We start from the raw sequence: 20,194 nt of genomic DNA on the forward strand, positions 1-20,194 counted from the left end.
TTGTCCAGAACTTTGGCTTATGACCTACAAATCTAATTCCCATCATCCTCAGCAGCACTGTGTTCAGTGCTAATTAATACATTTTAGCTTGCTACACACCAAACTGTAATGTTGAACATTATACCTGTTAAGCATCAGCACGTTAGCACTAACATTGTGAGAATGTTAGCAAAGTGACGTTAGCATTTGCCTCGAAGCTAAGGTTCGGCTAAGTGCAGCCTCACAGAGCTGATAGCATGGCTGCAGTCTCTTGCATTAGAAACAGGGTCTAGAGATTATACTGAGTTGCATTTTGGTAAGTGTAGTATCTATGGTCTCTTTTTATTAAATCTAATAAGTTTAGTTAGCTGCTGAGTGCAACCATGTACCCAATTCATGGAGTCCATCTTTTACAGAGGACAAGATGTTTTTTTTTTTTTTTTTACAATGCCAATACTAAGACTTGTTTTTCCCAGCAAAGTGACAAGGGTTTGATAAAGCAATAAAACAGTGTGACATTTCAAATGCTAAGGCATCACTTATACTGACCTCAGATTTTCCACGGCTAAAGCAGGCTCCCTTGGTGAACTCATCGCAGTGCCACTCAGCCTCCTGCAGAGAGAGAGAAAAATGGCACAAAGCTCTCAATAAACCATCAAGAAGAAGCAAACATCAGAAGCATTTGGCGCCATGTCACCATGAAGCACTTTGAAAGCCACTCAGGGAACCCAAACAAAACAATGCCTGGCTCTCAACTGTGGCAAAATCCCCACCTTTTTGAAGTCAATTTGATGTCTGTGGACTTGATGTCTGAGATAGCCCGGCAATAACAATGCCACAGAAGACATGAAAACAAATGTAACAGAAATCAATCCTGCGATGAGTTTGAAACGCTGGCTCAGTCACCGATTTCTGGCTTATGACTATTCTTTAATTTGAGTGGGAGGAATGAATTAAAACAGAAGTGAACAGCAAATGAATCTGTCATTACATTTTCTCTGTACTCTCAGTGCCACATATACACACTCACACATACACATACACACTTACAGTACACGTAGGTTTATAAGCCATGTTAAATACAAACATAGAATCCAATTAAGGTGCATACCAAGTGCAGACCTCAAGAAATGAGAGGCAAGTGTGCGCAGAGCCAAATGCCAATTTGATTTATGTGTGAGGGAAAAGGAGGGATCTTCAGACATAACACGCGAGTCCCCAGAGTGGGTTGTCAATGTGATTTACATGTGAGCAAGAACCAGAGAGACGCCTTTTACATTTTACAACAGGAGGGAGAGGAATAAGAAGATAAAACCTCGACTTGTCTCCTCCGAGGGTGAAGACACCAGCGTGCTACAATTTCTACCATTTAATTTCAGCGTGACCTCTGGGGGGAGGGGAGTTTCTCATTGATAAACGTTCTCTAGTCATGAAATGAGTGTTGGCCCGGGGGCAGCAGCGGGCCACTAAGACACTCACGGTTGTGACATGCAGAATTACCCGTCACTGCCACCAGCTCTGTATGATTGGCAAAGAGAGGAATACTGAACAGAAAAACTGGCACAATAACAACGCTTAACGCCAAGTCATGAAAAGTCTCCAAAAGTAAAACTATTCCCCTTATTTTTTGGCCATGGTGGTACAACTTTCTTGCAGTAATAACCTGGCTAGTGGCCAGAGGCGCAGGACTTCACTCTCTGTGGGAATATAGTAAATATCGCTAACTGAAAGAGAATATTAGATTTCACCTTGGTATCAAACCCGTTTTATGCCAGGACAAGAGGGGAAACGAAAGCTGAGCCCCCCTCAGCACTTAGGAGAACTTCTTTCATTTCCTCTTTGTGAAGGCTCTGGGAGTTTTCCTCTGTGTGTTTTATGACAAGGCCTTTGCTTTCCGCCTCGCTGGCCTTTGGGAGGTGTAGAAATGCCCCGTATGTACACACTTGCATAAATGCACACACAGGCAGCAACAGCAAGGAGCTTAGAGGGAGGAGAGAGCTCGGGGTGTGTGGTATTATTCAGGGAGGATAAGATATGGAGTATTAATGGGAGCTGGCTGCTCTCTTTCCCTTCTCAGTGTGTGTGCATGCGTGTGTCAGTTCACATTCCAGGCCAAAGCAGGCTATTCTTGGGCCGTGCTGCCACCGCACACACAAACCACACACATCAGCACAGCCTGCACACACAGCACCACGGCGCGTCCCAGCGGAGTTGAATGTGGGCGCTGAAAAGTGCTTTCACTAATCGCATGGGGCGAGGAAAACCTGTTAATGGCCCGAAACCTTACTCACTCACGTTCAGGGTAAAAATCAATCATAATACAATACAAAATTACAACTTGGGATCACGTTAAAGGGAGCAAAGTGGTTACTTTTATCATTACCGGAAGATTATGTGCTGTCTCATCATCTGAAATAGTTTAAAGCAGATTTTCAGAATACTATATACTCCCATTACATCTCTAAGACATCAACTTTATGACTAGCCAACTGAAGGAGGTGATGTCCATCAGCCTGTAAGTGGGGATGTGCTGGCATCACTGACCATTAAAGCCACACTATCTGACTGCCTTGCCTCAGATTGTCTGGAGTAAAGAGCAGAATCACAGGCATGGAAAGGCAAGCGCGAGCATCATTAAGAAGCATTAAAAGCTCATTAACACGCTATTGTTCAGCCACTGTGCTCCTATGATGAAGCTGTCTTGAATGGAAATATGTCTGGAAAGTGCTGGTGTGAAACAATAATTCTTGGCTTTATCAGAAGAAGCTGTTACAAAGATCTGTTTTATATTTCTTTGTCACCAAGAAGAAACTGAAATAGAGACTTAGCGGGGAAACAAAGTCGATGAGAGAACAAGAGAGGACGTGGATTACATTTAGGGAGCAGCATATGGTGGTGATTTGGTCCAAAAGAGCAAAACAAAATCAATCATGGCACTCTAATCATCTTTGGATAAAAGTATCCATTGGATGTTGTGGAAATGAAAGAGATATACGACTATTAGAGAATAAGTATGGTTTATTACAACTATTTCTTTTCTTGGTTTTGGTCATCATTTTCATTGGGTATGATAACATTCTGCCAACCAAAGTAATGAGAACAATCTGGGAACAACCACTAAAACAAAGTCTGATGGGGGGAAAAAAAAACATGATTGGACCAAAAGTTTGTCCAGATTTTTAAAGCAATTTCATTTGGAGGTAAAACTGAAAGTGAGCACACCTGAAATGTCTATATTAACCCCTCACTGCTCAGAAATGTGTGTAGGTACGACCCCGATGAGTACAGGTGAACCAGAAGCCGGTGTGTAAACAGCCCAGAATTGGTGCTCCGCGGTGAAACAGTGTTGATCAGCCTGTCCTGTAAGGAGGTTATTACAATGCATATTTACTTTTATTATTAGGCTGTGACCTTTAGTGGCTGCAGTAATTATGATGGTAGCGAAGGAGGAAGGTGATGGAGTAGAAAAAGCAGGAAGTACACATATGGAGGAAGGAAGGGTGGATGGATGGTTCAAATAAGAGGCTGCTGTTCATGTCCTGTGTAAAACCAAAAGTCAGCATAGACCTATTTTAATTTACGTAATGTACTTTAGTTATGAAATGTAAAAATGGATGTTTACAACAAACAGTTTGGATAAAAATTCTGTTATGTTTGATTAACCTGAGAGTTTGTTTAAAACCTGTGGATCATTGGATTGCTCCTTTTTCTTGCCACATCTGACAAAACTGCAATATTGCCAAGATCTCAGCGTGGTGAGTCCAGTCTATTTATTAACAGATGGTACACTCGCCAACACTACAAAAAACAGACCAATGTTATAACCAACCAGAATAATCCTTTAAGCAAGATAAAGTGATTAAGAAGCATCATTTCACAGAGAGGCAGAGCGAATTTGGCGCAGTTAGCAGCAGTCGTTTGTTGCTTCAGGGAAGCTGAAGAGAAAATTCCTAAGAAATGCTATGTTCTGCGTGTCCACCCTCTCTACTGTCCTCTGTAATGGGTGCAATCCTCAGTGATGAACCATTGTGCTCAGGACTTACAATGAGGGGCTATTGTCACCATGAGGTGGGTGCAGGAGAGATACCAGGGGAGGGAGTGGGCAGGGAGGGAGACAGACAGAGACAGAAGAAAGGACACAGAGAGGAAAATAAGGGACAAACAGAAGACAAAAAAACAACAAAGAGAAAACAGAGTCCAACTTAGGAGTCAGCCAGAACAAGGAAGACAGTGTGGGCAGAGCGCAGTAGTCAGTGAGATGGAGGAGGGAGCGAGGAGCTGAATTCTAAAACAGCACTGTTTCCAGACATGATATTGAATATATTTTGCATAAAGAGGGTCCAGAGAACACACTCGCTGCTGACAGCTGTCTAGCTTTATGAAATGACTGGCTGTGTGTCTCATTACAAGGGGACGGCGGGTTGAGAGTGAGAGCCGGACAAATCCTGTCGGGGAAATCTAATCTGCTTTATGAATAGCTGATATTACCGTTTGATGTGCTGGCACAATATTTACCATTCAGACTGATGTCTGCTGATGTAAGCTGCTGAAAGATTTACACTTGAAATTGGTCTAGATGTAATGTCTGAATGAGTGTGTAGGACTGAGTCACTACACATATCACTGTAGCATCATAAAAAGAGAAGTCAGTGCTGAAGTGACCCCCTACTAGGCTTCTTTCTACTTCTACTCACAACCTTCCTGCAAAACATCAAACGCTATGATATCCCTAAACGTGCTGGTATCTACATCTCCAATCCCACTGATGCTTTTTATTCTATGCATTTAAATGGCCAAGTTAGTGGATTGTAGTAATTGAATTAGCAATGCTTCCAGAGATATGGAGGACGGTTTCTGTTAGCTACTGATTAGCAGGGCTAATTGTCTGTCTGACAAAGTGTAATTGCAAGAGACAGACCCATGAAATACAACATGTGCGACTGGGGAGAGCCTTTTGTTTTCTTCGGAGTCCCCTTCCTTCTTAATGACACAACAATACGAGGGGAAGTGAAGAAAAATGGACACACAATGTACATCTCAACACCATACAGTGTCTGCTGCCAAGGGGAGCTGTTATGGATAGTGTTTTCATGTGGCAGTGCAGGAGGGGAGAGGGGCCGGAGTAAATATCTGCTATTTTTTTCCTGCTCTGATGCTGTATTGAATGGTGAACAATGCCACTGATCCTCCTCATCCCAGTGCTTATTGACTTAATGCTGTGCCACAGTGTTTCTGTTGAATCTCAGCGTCTGCATCCTGTTTCCATTTAGCCTGGAAAAAGCAAGCTCATGCTGGATTCTTAAAAGGGATGCTTGTTTTTTCCTTTAATTTCTTCTTACATTAGTAGCTTGGCTGAGGATATTGTCAATTCAAAGAGTTCTTGTTTTTTTTTACTTGCAAATTACACACTTAGGGCTTTCAGGACCAGCATGAAAGTATGTCGCCTGTGGTTAGAGCAGGTGTGAAAGTGTAAAGATGGAGCTAAAAATGGGCAGGTAGGGTTCACTGTATCACGGTATTCAACAACGTCAAAGAACATTATTTGGGGAGCTGACGTGCAGACGGAAACACAAGGCTGAGTGGTACATTGGGCCGATTTGGCCATTCATCAGCCCAAGAAAAACAATGGCAAATTGAACACAATGCAAATGCAGAGGGGCCAATTCATCAGTGTTTCTCCCCTCTCTGCAGTGGGCCATGGAAGGTGGATAATGGCGATGCCAGCATTGATTCCCCTGCCCATGGTTGGCAGCAGCTGAGGGTACGGCGCTGAATGAGGGACATTACATATGTGTGATATAAGGTGGGATTCACCTGCAGTTGGGGGAAGAATATTGTGCTTTATGGCTGATGTTTTCATAGCTAATTCTTAAGCTGCCATAGCTCCAAATGTCTCATTAGTTGTGCATGCTGCAGAGTTTAGTCTCCTTTTTTTCCTCAGCTGCACAAGTTTGAAAGTGGAGCAAGGAGAAAGTATCAACCTTTTGTTCTTGACAGTGTTTTCCAGATCAGTGAGGATGAGGGTAGAGGTTGACAGGGAGAGGAAGGCCTCTTCAGGCTGGTGAGACACTGCTGAAAAAAAAAAACTTTAAGTACCAGATATTAACTCCAATCAAGGCCATAGGGAGGACTGACTCTTCAAAGCCTGACTCTCCCCACTTCAACCCCTGATTGCCTTTCAGTTTGAGGACATGCCAGCAAGTTCATCTAATGTGGAAGATTTTCTATTCACACTGTTTGTGACTGTGAAAGTGCCCCCCTGTTGTGTAACCAGTTCCTCAGACAAACCTTTATATCACTCATAAGCAACTGAACACTAAGGGGCAATAAAAGCGTGAAAGTTCTCAGATGATTTTAACAAAGGCTCGCTCGCTCTCCAACTTCTGGTGTTCTTGGCTCTTTTCTATCTATTATTACCTCCAAGCAAGGAAGGCATTTACTGAGGAGATCATGGCTGCTGGGCTCAGGCTCAATCGATCTCTGGGTCTCAACTCGATATGTGCAATAGTGCGAGTTAGACCAGCAGTGTTTAGCTACCACTCTGAGTGTCACTACTCTCTACACCCTCTGTAATACAATGGTGAGACTACCAAGTATTCAAGGTTCATTTTGCAGAAATCACACCACAACCAAGGCCAGGAAAAAGTGGGTGGGATTCATTTTGCCTTCATGCAGCAGCAGACCTTGGTGGCTGCTGTTTTCATAAATGTTTCATGGATGTACATACAAGATGAGATCAGCCCATCATCGATCATATGATAATTATATCCACCTCTTTAGGGTATTACTGGCTGTTTGTATTACGCAGGCTCGAAGCCTTGTGCTCTGTCAAACCATACAGCCTCCCTCTTAGTGCTGCCAGCCATGCAAGAACAAATCACTGCCACTGGGCATTATCTGACAGGGCTGATGCATGGGGATGGGGTGAAATCACAAAGACAAGCGTAGGTGTAGCTTTTAGCTTGTTTTCCTTCTGCAGGAAAGAAAGAAAAAAAAAAGAACCTCACGCAACTCTTTTGAACCTCGGTGCAATTGAAATAAAACGCACTGAACTACTAAGGACTGCTTGTGCCGCAACTTTCTTTGTTCGCTCTGGCACTTTCAGCGCCAGATTCCCCTTATAAATCTATTTAATCAATCGGCAATGCATGTAATGTGAGTGAAGCAACAGTGCCAAAGGGGAAATCCATTCAAGTCTTTCACATCCAGCATCAACAAGAATGACAAATATATGTAAACCAGGCCACAGACGCAACCAAATCTCTGTGCAATGAATCTCCGGTTTTATGTCTGGATGAAAAAGGAAGAAGGAACGAGAAATATTTCAGAGGGAGATGAATGGAGGAATAGCACTTCAGCAGATGAACTTTGCCTTCCCCTTGACTCTATAGCCCTGGTCCAGTCAAATGCAAAGTAAGGACTAGCCCACGGGTCAGCATAAATTGGCTCCAGGCCTTGGCAGAGATTACCAGCTCTTATTCTCTTAAGAGAAGATGTCTTAGAGATGAGGGGTTGATCGGGTCAGTGGAATCTCCTCGACGATTCTGCAGCGCCAGCCGAGCGCAGGATGAAATAAAGACGGAGGGATGATTGGGTGCGAGGATGGCACAGAGCATCTTTAAAAAGCATCTGTGTCCCAGCGAGAGGCCACAAAAGACCGGCTCTGCATGAATCCTCGTCTCTCTCCGTGGGGGGTTTCCCTGCTTTCTTTCCTCTGTCTGTCTCCCTGCTCCCTGATTCCTTTGTGTGTGCCGCCCTTCCCTCCTTCCCATCCAACACACTCAGTCTTGCTCTTTAGTTCATCTGAACGTTTTTCTCATTTTGCCTTTCCAGGCGGATTTATAGCACCGCTCTCTCCCTTTGTTCCATCCAGCCATTCTCACTCAACTCTTTCTTTTTCTCTCCCTCCTCATCCTCTCCCATGGTTTTCCAGGATGTAAATGACCAACATTAGGAGTTGTCTGATCATCAAAGAACCCTTGCTGCTACCACCTAGAAATAAACCCGTCGATGTGTCAATGTTTGTATGGTAACTCAGTGGGTCACAAAACGCTTAGCTCCACGGGGGGGGTTGTGGGCTCAAGTGTAAAAAAAAAGAAGGTAAAAAGGGAGGTTGCAGACAGAGGAAGGGAGATGAAAGACAGAACAGCATAATTGCTACCTTGACCATACTTCTATATATGTATGCAGATTTTGTGCAACATGCCGTCACAGGCAGAAACTCTAGCCCTGAAGTCATCACTCTCTAATTTCTGTTTCATATTTCAGATCATTTGATTCTCTCCTGTGGATGTTTTGACAGTGCTAGCTTGAGATGAGCAGGAGGGTTTAACCGGAATGGTTGAATCACATTAAAGAAATTGCACATGGTGTTAATTCCCTGCAAAATGTGGCAAAGTACAGCTGGAGAGTATATGTCATGTACAGTTTCAAATTGGATTTAAACACTCTTTACCTCCCTCTGTGTATCAACCGACAGCACTGTCGACCAAACCTACTGTCACTCTACTGGATGGGAAGTTGTTGTGACATTTGAAATGTTAAACCATTTTTCTGTAACGGCTTTAAGTTGTGGAAGCTGGCAGCACACTATGACTGTAGCACGGTGTTTGTTGGAGGCAGGCAGCGCTCTGGATGCCAGTGCCAGAGTGACTGTAAGAGTCAAATGAGCAGACAGACTGAGTAGATGTTCACTCAGAAAAGTGGGTGAGTCAGACGGAGGGAAAAACCGAAAGACAGAGCGGAAGAGAATTAGCACTCACCTGGATCAGTGTCAGGTCTTCCAGATTGAGCCTGAAGAGGTGGTTTCTGTAAAAAGAACAAAGTATGTAAGTTGATGGAGGCATTTCTGCAAATAAACCGCGAAGGAAAAAAAAGATGTGTGCATGTTACAGCATCTCTGCTCAAAGGCCAGAGCTCTGCACAGTTTTTATCTGTGTTCTCTCTCTAGCTCTTTCATCTCCACCCCTCTACCCAAAGTGCCACCAGCACAAAGGGATTTCACTTCAAAAAAGGGAGCATACAGACTTAAACTGGTTAAAGTGGAAACAGACAATTTTTCAGCTCCCCCTAGAGTTTTCAAGTGGTATTACTGTTAGCGCTGCTGTCGCAAACACAACCGGATTGCTTTCCGTTTACCTCAGAGCTCAGCAGCCTCCAAAACCCAGGATACACCGCATTTGTTTATTAATTTACATGAAGGAACGATCAACTTTGCATATTAAGAGCGAAGGAAGAATGTTGTTAATTGAAAAGGCAAAGGGAAATCATTAATAATCTTACAATCTTCAAGCAAAAACACGTTTCAAAGGATGTCAACAAACATAAAATCATACTCATCCACCAATTTAGCATTGCGTTTCTATAAGACTGTCAAACTCATGATGGAACTGATGCATTCCTTGTCAAAACCTGGCGCCTACATTACCCACAGTGCAACTGAGTAATGAGTAATGCTGGCAGCGGATAATGTAGCCTCAAGCAGATAGCCTCAAGCCGAGATGAGGGGTGGACTGCAGGTTCTGGTACAGTAAGCTCACATCTCTCTATCTCCACACCACCAGATTTTTTATTTTCAAACTTCAGATTCAACCCACGCTGACTCAAGTGACATCACTTGAGGCAATTTGTCAGATTCTGTAGAGCTCCCTCTGGAGCCACAAAAGACAACCTTTTTCACAAGTGCAGTGGTACTCCCCAAGACCTGTAAAGAGACACTGATGTGTAAAATCTGTGGGGTTCCCCTTGAAAACTGCCGCCTCTGAAGCTTCTGAAGTTTTCTCCACTCAGAAGTTAAACTGAACCTTTTCACTGGTGTCATAAGGAGTTGTAAGAACGAATTTTGGGGATTGTTGGATTCAATCACTGCAGCAAGTGATGGACCTCTCAGTTTGGCCAACCCATAATGAGGGGACAAAAAAGACGAGATAAGTCAGAGTTAAAACATTGTACAGTATGCTCCTAACTCCCAGAGTTTTGTGTGCATGAGAAACAGGGAGCAAGTGACAGAAAGACGGAGATTGAGAGAAAATCAAAGCCTGGCAGTGAATCCTCACTCTAATAAGTGCCTATCCTGCCTCGCCTGAAGCTTTCCAAATTTGCACAGCACAAACAGAACAGCATGTGAAACTTTTCAAGAAAAATTAGGTTCTAATGAACGCCCTCTCAAGGGGAATACGGGATATACTGACTAACGATGTGTCGGACTGGCTACTAAAACCATTATACGCCATTACCAGAGTGAGATCATATGCAACCTGACAATTAGGACTAACATCATTACTAATTGTGATTTTTTTTTCTTTTGACACTTTGGAATTATCCATACTGTACTTTTTGTCCCATAAGCCAATTATGGACTTGAATGATTTTTATTGCATTGCTTAAAAACTGTTTTGCAGGCAACAGCTTTAACAACAACCCATAATGTGTTTTTCTTTCATATCAGCAATTATTTTTAAAGAGCAAGCATTGTCTTTTCATAAAGTAGATGTCTCATTTTGGAGGGAAAATCATCAAGCACAAATAGACAAAGGCACAAACACTTTCGCTGAGATCTATCCATCTCCTGAAGAGTGGCTATCAGCCAGGTCTCAGCGCGGCCGCGGCCCTGTTTTACTGTATTGATATTTGCATCGATCCCTCTTTCCTTCCATTATCACTCATACTTCGAACCCAGCCTGCAGCCATCCATCCAACCACATCGCCTTTCACAGTTAGACACTCAACAGCCGTCGAGTTGGCATCGAGAATTGAACTAAATCTCTTATTTGATTTTTTTGAGTGCTCCAAATGCCATGTGTTGATAGAATTGGCTGAGTTGGGCCTAAAAATAAAAGATGGCCAGCAGAAAACATTGTGCTCCTGTTGTACATTATATTATATTATATTATATTATATTATATTATATTATATTATATTATATTATATTATATTATATAAATATATCACAGTTTCAGGGGAATTCACTCACCTCTTCGACCTGATTAACCTTTTCCATCTAAGTTCCTTGGGTGCATTAGTAAATTCCCTGGGCTCACTTTGTTTGTTGTTGTTTCTTCCTGCTGGCTCCTCTGTTATCTCCTGTTCACGTTGTAGTGAGTGTTTCTTTTTATTGACAACTAAGCCATTAAGAGAAGTGCAGAGCGCACTTCATCAGCCAGAGACTCACACAGCGTGAATGTATATACCCAACCAAACACACACACACACACACACACACACACACACACACACACACACACACACACACACACGCCACCAAACTCACTTAGCAACACACACAGGCTCAAATTTTATCACATGCATGCATGAACATTGCAGAAATACACAGTTAAAAGCAGAATTGTTTATCACTAAATGTGTGCAATCCCTTTCAAATTCAGTGTCTCAATCAGAAAATCAGACAAATGCAAAGAGAGACACACACACACACACACGTGCATGAGCGCACGCACGCACGCACACACACACACACACACACGCACGCACACACACACACACACACACGTGCATGAGCGCACGCACGCACGCACGCATGCGCGCGCACACACACACACACACACACACACACACTTGGCTGGGCTTGACAAAGACAATAGACTTGAAAACAGTCCCCAAAGCCATTTTTCTCTGGCTTTTGAACACATCTATAGAGAAACTGATCATTACTCATGCAATGCACCAACAAACACTGAAAAAATGGCGAATGAAAGACAAGACAATAAAAGGACAGACAACAATGGAAAGAGAGAGGAGGCAAGAGAAAATGAGACAGAGAGAAAGAGAAAATTACAAACTCAGATGTTACCTGGCACCGACGATTAGCTCGTTCTGGCCCGGGTCAAAGGTCAGCTGTGAGTAATCCACCGTGCCCTCTGCCTTGAACCTGAAGATCCACTGCTCCATCTCTGCCAACGACACCGCAGGACACAACAGTGAGCCAATCAGAGCGGAGAGTTTATGACTGCAGATGTCAGCTGTGTTGATGAATTATGTGCGTTCGAAGGACTGCTGTAACTTTCCTCAAGACACTCACAGAGTGGGGTCCTTAAAGACCACGTTAATAATAGCAGCACGTTTTCCCGCCACTGCCTTTGTTCTGATTTTCATCTTTGCTCCAACCTTTCCTCCATATTCACTGGTGTTGAGGAGCATTTGTGATGTAAATACTAGAGCAATGGCAAGAAAGCAGTAGTAGTGTTTCAGACTATAATTGAGATTATAGTAGTTATAGGGCAGTAATGCTGCATTACTGGCAGGTGCAAATGGTTGTTTGCCACACATCAGTAAAGCCTGCAATAATAGACTGAAGAGGAAGGGCTCATTAAAAATAATGAGAAGCGTGGGGGGTCTGTGTACCTGCCACATGCAGCAATACAATGATATCATGAACGTTTATCACAGTTATTAACATTATTTTATTTGAGATCAGGATATGACACCCGAGCAAATCGCTGCCAGACGGTAATGAAAGCACTGTTCCGGATTAACGTGTTAAAAGAGCTCATTGAATGTACTCGTGTTTTTGGTGAATGTAAAATTGAAATTATCCATTTGAAACTAATGAACGTGAGCGTTGTTGAGTCCTGTGAGAGTTAATAATGCTCACTCACTGTGTTTTACGGCATGTCCTCTCGACAGTTTTTGACCTAACTTGACTCATTTACGGTATTTCATTTGTTTCTAACATGATCTTTAAGACTCCCTCCAATGAAATCAAGTTTTTCACCCTGCTAACATGTCAGTGTTGTGTTTCTTATATGCTGAAAGACAGAATAAGTGGTCAACGCCATGGCTGAGTATTTCCACCTTGGATCTTGCACCAATGATGATGAGTAGAGTGGAAGGTGAACAGGTACACTCGAGCTGCAGGAGAGCGGTGGAGGGGTGAGTGGAGATCGAGGCTGGGACTATTTACATAATCATAGATATGTGCAAGCTAAACGGAGGCAAAGGTGCAGTTACTTCTAAACCTTTTTAAGGCATGAAGGGAATTTTTTTCATGGAAAAAACTTCTAAAATGTAATTTTGATGAGCAGAGATGAGTCTTTGGGTGTGTAATCAATGCCAGGAGAGAAACTCTAAAGAGAACAGTGAGGGAATAAAGAACAAACATGCTTGGAGCAGTCCTCGGTTGATAAGGTCACTCACTCAAAAAATCATTTTGCACGGTTCACAGTACTCTTACATCTATGCTTCTCAGCCTCTTTGTCTTCTAATCGACCAAAACAAAAGTGAAACCTGAGACCTCATTCATAAGTGAATGTGTACAAAATGGTGAAATGTAGCTTCCTGTGACTCAGTGGACAGTCTTTGATTTCTGTAAACCATCACAGCTGTTGATTGACTGCTTTCATAGAAATGTATACTGCAGCTCAGCCATGAAGATCTGACTTTTTATGGAAATTGACCTTGTCTCCTCCAGCATGATATGGTGAATACATGCCCAAGTAAAGAGAGAGCTAGAGACACATCCCAGACAGACACTGACATCTTATCCGCAACATGCCTGTTTTCATGGCGCCCAAGCCATTAACCCCTGACCAATCGAATTACAGGCCCCTGGTGGTTTCCGAGCGACGAGGACGGCCTGTCTACCGTCTGGTTACCCAATAGGTTTAGTCCAGGGTGGTCAATCGCTCATCACATGCCTCAACTGTAGTCATAATAACCTGTACTACTGTGCTCAGGTCGTATTACACTTGCTGAAATCACCACAATATAGAGGACATTTTCTCCAAATAGCTAGAAATTTGTATTTTTCGTAAGATGCCAGAACTTCAGCAAGGCTGAATTTTCAGCGGCCACTGCCTCAGTGATTCAATAATGTTCATCACTACATTTGTGAGATATTTCCAGACAAAAAAAAATAAAAAATTCAAAGGGACTTTTTTTAATTTACCAGGGAGCTTTCCATCAGAGCCGGAACAGAGGGAGAGGACAGCTTGAATGTCCTCCTCGAAACACATTATCTGCTTCTTCAGGCACACCTGTCAGACAGCATTTCAAATGAAAGCACGCTCTCCCTTCACTGCATCAAAAGCAAGCACTCTGGGTTTTGGTGACAAACGTGGGATTTCTGAGCGCTCCAAAACGAGGACAAACAGAGCAAGAAAACGGGAGCCTCCAAAGAACATCTGCCTCCTCCAGCTCACGTCGTGGGACCAAACTCTGGCTCTCCTAACAAAACAACATCATCTGCTGTGAGACGGCGCCACTGTATGCAAAGGCGTTTTCCCTTGTCGTCTTTCGAGTCTCTAGTGATGACTACAAGGGAAGTGCAAGAGGAGAAAGCATCCCGTGTCTGGTTCCACAGTGCTAATACATTTTCATTAGCCACGGTGAAATATATATCTGGGAGATCACGACCAACTTCACCCCAGAAGAATTCATTTTGCTTAATGGCTGCTGCTCTGCTTACTCTGGAGGGAGACACAAAGTTTTGGATGTGCCAATCCTTTGGCTCCACTGGGCTTGTTTTTCACGCCATCGAGAGGATCCCTGGAATACAAATGTAGCTGTGACACCCCCCGGGGGAAGACGGCGCTTGACGAACCCAGCCTCTCCCCATAAATCTCCGTGACTCACCAGGGGAGGCTCGCTAACGGGGTGATGGAGTGTGCGTGTGTGAGTCTGGATGTGTGTGTGGGACAGAAAGAGGGAAGAGGGGATATTTCTTGGAGTGTGCAAAAGGGGCAAAGGGTTTTAATTGAACACAACAGCACTCAAAGGATTTATGGCCTTTTGTGATGAGGCCAAAGACCATTCATAAACATTCATGACCAGCGTGGATGGGCCCTCCCAAGGCTGCGGAGCTAAATATACAGAGCTCCACAAAGTCAAACTCTTGGGGGTTTAGCGGATCATAGTTTGGGTTTACTACAGGGGAACTAAATGTGGCACACTTGGAAAGCTTTTTCCGAAACAACACTGCAGGTTGCTGGGTTCGCTTCACCACTCATCACACTTATGTGAACTCTGATCTAACTTGTGATATTTATTTGTTCTCGGATGAGTTGTAATAGCTCATTTTAGGGGCACCCAGGGAGGTTTTTATGCTCCCATAAAGACAACCTTATCGTTAACCCAGCAGAAGAGGAAACAGTAGGACAACCCCCTGCAAATAAATAACCCCCCACCAAAAAAACAAATCCTATTCCCCATCTCACTTCCTAGATTTCAGGCCTGCCTTGCATATTACATGGGCTCATATCAGCTGCACTTTAAATGCATGTGATAATGTAATCACATCAGAGCCATGCTTGTACAGAAGCTGCCTGAATCAGCGGGGTTGGCTGCCGATGAGACAGAGGCGTAATCGCACACACAGACGCACACACGAGCGCAGACCCGAACACACACATGGATTGGGATGAAAATGCAGACAGCAGCCAGGGCTGTGAGCCAACATGAAACCAGCGAACATGAAACCAGCGAACACACACACTTATACACCCCTCCCCCTTTTCTCGGTCCCATCTTATCCCCTTAACCCCTGTCTTCCTCTTCTTCAAAATAGAACAGTGCATCACTCACATCCCGATTGTTATTCCCCGCTCTGACACGAAGCAGTTGACACAAAGACAAAATGACAGGATGTATAAATATTTACACCCTGCATCAGAGGCCACGCCAGTCTTCAGTCTGCCAGCCCTCTAAGTTAGTGCTCTACAGTGCTGCCAGGCTGACAACAATGGCAACATGTGGAACCAATTCTGAAACATGAATGGCTTTTCTGTGAATAGTGCAAATAGAGTGTGGCAGCAGGCGCTCACATAAATGAAGAGTCAGTTTACTCTAAATGCAGCCCTGTGGTACTGGGCAAGCAGAAGGAATGGCAAGTATTTGGTCAAGTTGATGTGAGGAAACCATTTGGCCGAGCGGCCGAAAAACAAACACCTGCTCGGTAAGAAAAAGTCGAAAGCAAAAGGCAAGGTCAGCCAAGACCTTCAAACATGGCTCTGCACTTGAAGGTTTTTTCTTCCTATTATGTTATTTCAAGCAAGAAAAACAAGCACATTTTGCAGCTTAAAGTCCCGCGACTCAAATAACCGTGGCAGTGCTGTGGCCCCTGGGACAGCAGGTGAATCATGCAAAACAAACCACTGTGAAACCACAAATAAGAGCACAGTAAAATATTTCAATCTAATGTGTATTTAGGGGCAGAATCCTCTGGTTTGAAGAGTGCGGGACAGGAGACAACCTTTTAATGAGGTGACTAAATCTCTTCAGGCCACTTGACGAAACAGAGCTGAAAATAAATATGTAAGGAAATGACATGTGGGACTTTTATTGCAGCGGGTAAATGGAAGACGTAAAAATCCAAAAATAAGGAGAAGGCCTTCCTCATGCCATGGGCAGCCTGTCATCCATTGAAATAAAACATGGCTGAAACACAGCTGACCTTGGACATGAATAGAGTGCAGCTAATGTTTTGAACTGAAGCTCCAAAGACCTTTAAATTTAAAACAATCACCCCCAAATGACCAATTAAAAGATCTCTGATAGTAGTTGTAGCTTGTTGCATTTATGAATGCTATGAGGCCATTTTTTTTTTTCATGCTTTTACTCCCCTCTCTCTAACGATGTGTTAGCCTTTCAGGGATGATAAAAGCTGAGCTCAGCCTGTGGCTGTAAAACAAGTCTGCTGGTTCCACTCCTCAGAGACATGGCCCTCAGCTTGGCCTGCAAAGGCATTGTTTACACCACAGTTTATAACCTTTAAAAGCCTTCAAGCCTACACCCAGGAACACTTGTTAAATAAAACACTTTATTAATACAGTATACCTCAGTGGCTTTAAGCTACAACAACACTACAAATGCTTGGTCATCTTTGCCAAAACATATCCTTTACCAACAACAGGGATGAACTCTTTCAACACCCCGCCTATAAATTCCACACATTTACATTGGATGTCTGCTGAAGCTATATTCAGACCCCTTTTCCTGAAAGCGTACCTTTTGGATAAACAATCTGAACGTAGCTGCTGAACAGTGTACTTTCTTTCTGAAACCCTACATTTCTAAAACCGCCACACAAAGCAGAAAGCAGTCTTTAGACTATAGCATCCTTGCACCACAGTAGCAGTTCTGTCAGCCAAGTGTTGTGCCAAGTCAGAAAACCACCATCCCCAGTGGGGTCAAACCCATGTGAGCCACACCCTTCCACAGTCAGGCCACAATCACACAGAGAGAAAGAAACGCTGTCACTGGAACACACTCAGACAAGGCTTGACCTTGGCTTCCCATGATGGGTCATGACCCGTCTTTAAGCTGTGTATTGTTTAACTCCTTTATTACCAGACCAAAAGAAGGGTTTCTATCTAGTGTCAGAATTGATTAATCTTTCTCCCGTTGATTAATCTGTTTAATTTTTCTTCTGAGTAATTGTTTAACCTATAAAATATCACAAGGTGATGTTGTCAAATTGCTTGTTTTGCCCCACCACCAGTCCTAAATCCTAAAATACTCAATTTAATGTCCTCACATTTGCGAGAATGAAACCAGATAATTTTTGACATATTTGTTTGATAAATGACTTAAATGATTAATCACTTCTAAATGATTTAGTCAATCAATTTGACAAACTGTTTAAGTAATTTTTAAAAGAATAATTTGCTGTCTTGCCGAGGATTGGATTACTAATTAAGAATTACCTGTCTTTGCGTTAAACATGTAGCTTCAGACAGCAGCTTCTTAGCATAGAACAAGCTCACTAATTAAATTACATCCTGTTTGCTAATCTGTACTAAAAACAATGTATAAGCACATCAGTTTGAGGTTTAATGTGTTCATTAGCGAGGCTTACAGGTGCTGGTAGCCAGACATTGTTACCTATCTGACCCCTGCTGCCATTTCCACTCTACCTGCTAAGCTAAGCTAATCAACTGCTGGCTGTAGCTTCATGTTTAGTGTACAGACATGCAAGTGGTATCCAATGTTCTTGTCTAACTCTCAGCAAAAAAGCGAACACACGTCTATAACAAAATGTCAAACTATTTCTTTGATCAACTTTAGGCCTTATGAAACTCAAGCCAAGCCTCTGAATGTATGTCTGTGTATGTCTGAAAGTATGAGGCTTGCTTGTGTAGAGTGGGGGTGTTGTGCTGTCGTGATCCACAGGGCTGTGTTTAATGTGTTCGCAGTCGTCCTGGCTCGGCTGAAGAGGAGCCACGGCAGCCTCGCTCTGCACATTCTCGACAACCAGGGATTACACTACATTACATGGAGCACAATGACTCACAAAAGAGAATGATAATAGGTTTAACAACAGGTTTCTCTTTCTCACACACTGCTGTGTGTGCACATATGCGTGCGTATGTGTATATGTGTTGGCGTATTCTGTAATGACTCAGCTTTTTTTTGCGTTTATTGCAAAAAAAATAAAGAAAGGGCTGTAATTTGGCAGTCTCTGAAAAAGCTTTGTATACAGCACAACGTGCAACAATGAGATGTTTTTGAACCACACAAAGACTATCATCAGCCCATGAAAGGAAAGTCATTAAAACGCTGACCGAAAATATGACTGTGAAGGTAAAGATTATTGGACATCTTCACAAGACCATGGGAATTAGCAACTGCTGTGCAAAAGTGCGGATTCTTATACAAGCTGAGTATAAATAAGATTGGGATTCAAATAAACAAAGCAATGATAAAACTTGTGTTAAAGGGATCGATGACAGCAAAAAGCCCTCCAGACCCTTGGTAGCTCACCTGGTGGGGTGCATACAATGGATCAAGGCTGAGTCAACAACCAGGGCTTTAAGAAGAAAAACGGTACGGAAATTTACTACTTTTTTGCACGCTGGTATCATAGCAAGGGGAGAAAACAACTGCCTAATCAGTACGTAAATTACCGGCTCTGAACACCCCCTCAAACTCCTGGTTTTCCCGGCACCACAAGTTGAATTTATTTTACTGCTATGGCAGCAAAATATTCAGACACAAACAAAACCAAAAGCATTTGTGTGGCGAGATACACCAAGAGGTACATGAGTAAATTTAAGATGAAAGTGGGTTTTTCTGGGGTAATCTGGATAAACTGACCTTTTGGCTTTAACTATAAAAATAAACTCTCATCACAGCTGATCCTTCAGACCAAAGACGCTGAACCACCGACAGGGAGTTCCTCTCTTTCTTTTCTCTTCTTTTACAGTCGGCTGTTAGTGAACCATGCCTGATTGCTAACTGTAATGTCGACCCTTTTTATTAATGCTCCCATATTTCAACCAAAGCATTAAGCCACTGGAGCTTAATGGGCCATTCTGGTACATTAGAGAACACAAACGCATTGACCACAGCTGACCCACTGGCTGGCGTGTGATCCCTCTCATGCAGAAAGCACAAGGCGGGAACGTATCATGTTAGCTGGGCAGTTAGTCATCATCATTGCACTCAATTGGCGCTGAGGGGAGACTGCCACCTCAGCTAAAAATAAAGTGACAAAGACTGTGAAGAAAGGGTTCACAGTTCTTATGTCTGTCCTGGGCAGTTATACCGAATATGAGCCTTTGCATACATGTGGATCTTTGGACACATGCTGTGACCTTGTTCTTCTAGCCATTTTCACCCCAGACAGAAAGCTATGTGATTATCTGACTGGGACTCTGCTGGACTGAAAACAGCTCAATGAAATTTTGCTGCTTCACAGTGGGTAGACAGGACTGCATCGATCACTATTGATACTTCATTTCGACTAAGTTTCACAGCATTTCATTACAGTTTAGTTGTTGAATAGCAAAGCAAGATAAAGGATAAGGATGATGAAATCTGATGCGGGATATGCTGTATCTAAAAACTGCAGAGCTATGTAGTAACTAAAGGCCTACGAGGACGGCTGTGTCTGCTTTGTGTCTCGAGGGAAGGAACAAAGATGGAAAAGAGAAAAGGATGGGAACAAGGCAAATCTTTATGTCAATTATTTTGACAATGAAGAAGTAACCAGAAAAGTCAGCAATTGAACGACTGAGCTAGGCGTCCGTCCCTTAGTTAGCCTATGCTATTGCTACTCTACTAACACAACATATTTATAGTTTACAGTGATAATTTATGACTCAAATTTTTTTCTCTAATTCATTTATTTATTTTTAATGGGTTGACAAAAGCAGATTTCACTTTTCTACTCAGCAACCCTGGAGTTTGCTGTCTGAAATGACAACTGGCAGAATCAGCTGTAGCTAGCTAGCTAATTAAGCTAACGTTAAGTTGTTTGAAA

The 20,194-nt window shown here is 43.0% G+C and overlaps 1 protein-coding gene across 3 annotated transcripts in view; it reads right to left on the reverse strand.

The window, feature by feature from the left end:
- sema5a (sema domain, seven thrombospondin repeats (type 1 and type 1-like), transmembrane domain (TM) and short cytoplasmic domain, (semaphorin) 5A) overlaps positions 1-20,194 on the reverse strand; it is a 119,638-nt gene that overhangs the window by 64,956 nt on the left and 34,488 nt on the right. For all 3 annotated transcript variants that reach the window (XR_011603285.1, XR_011603284.1, XM_070985954.1), the window contains exons 3-5: positions 11,789-11,888; positions 8,742-8,787; positions 529-591 (exon numbers count right to left, since the gene is read on the reverse strand). Coding sequence is in view for 1 of the 3 variants with exons in the window: in XM_070985954.1 (XP_070842055.1) it covers positions 529-591; positions 8,742-8,787; positions 11,789-11,888 (209 nt within the window). In the remaining 2 variants the exon portion in view is untranslated. The remainder of the gene's footprint in view (positions 1-528; positions 592-8,741; positions 8,788-11,788; positions 11,889-20,194) is intronic.

Source organism: Chaetodon trifascialis, chromosome 18 (assembly GCF_039877785.1).
Source record: "Chaetodon trifascialis isolate fChaTrf1 chromosome 18, fChaTrf1.hap1, whole genome shotgun sequence".
In the NCBI taxonomy this organism is placed as follows: Eukaryota; Metazoa; Chordata; class Actinopteri; order Chaetodontiformes; family Chaetodontidae; genus Chaetodon; species Chaetodon trifascialis.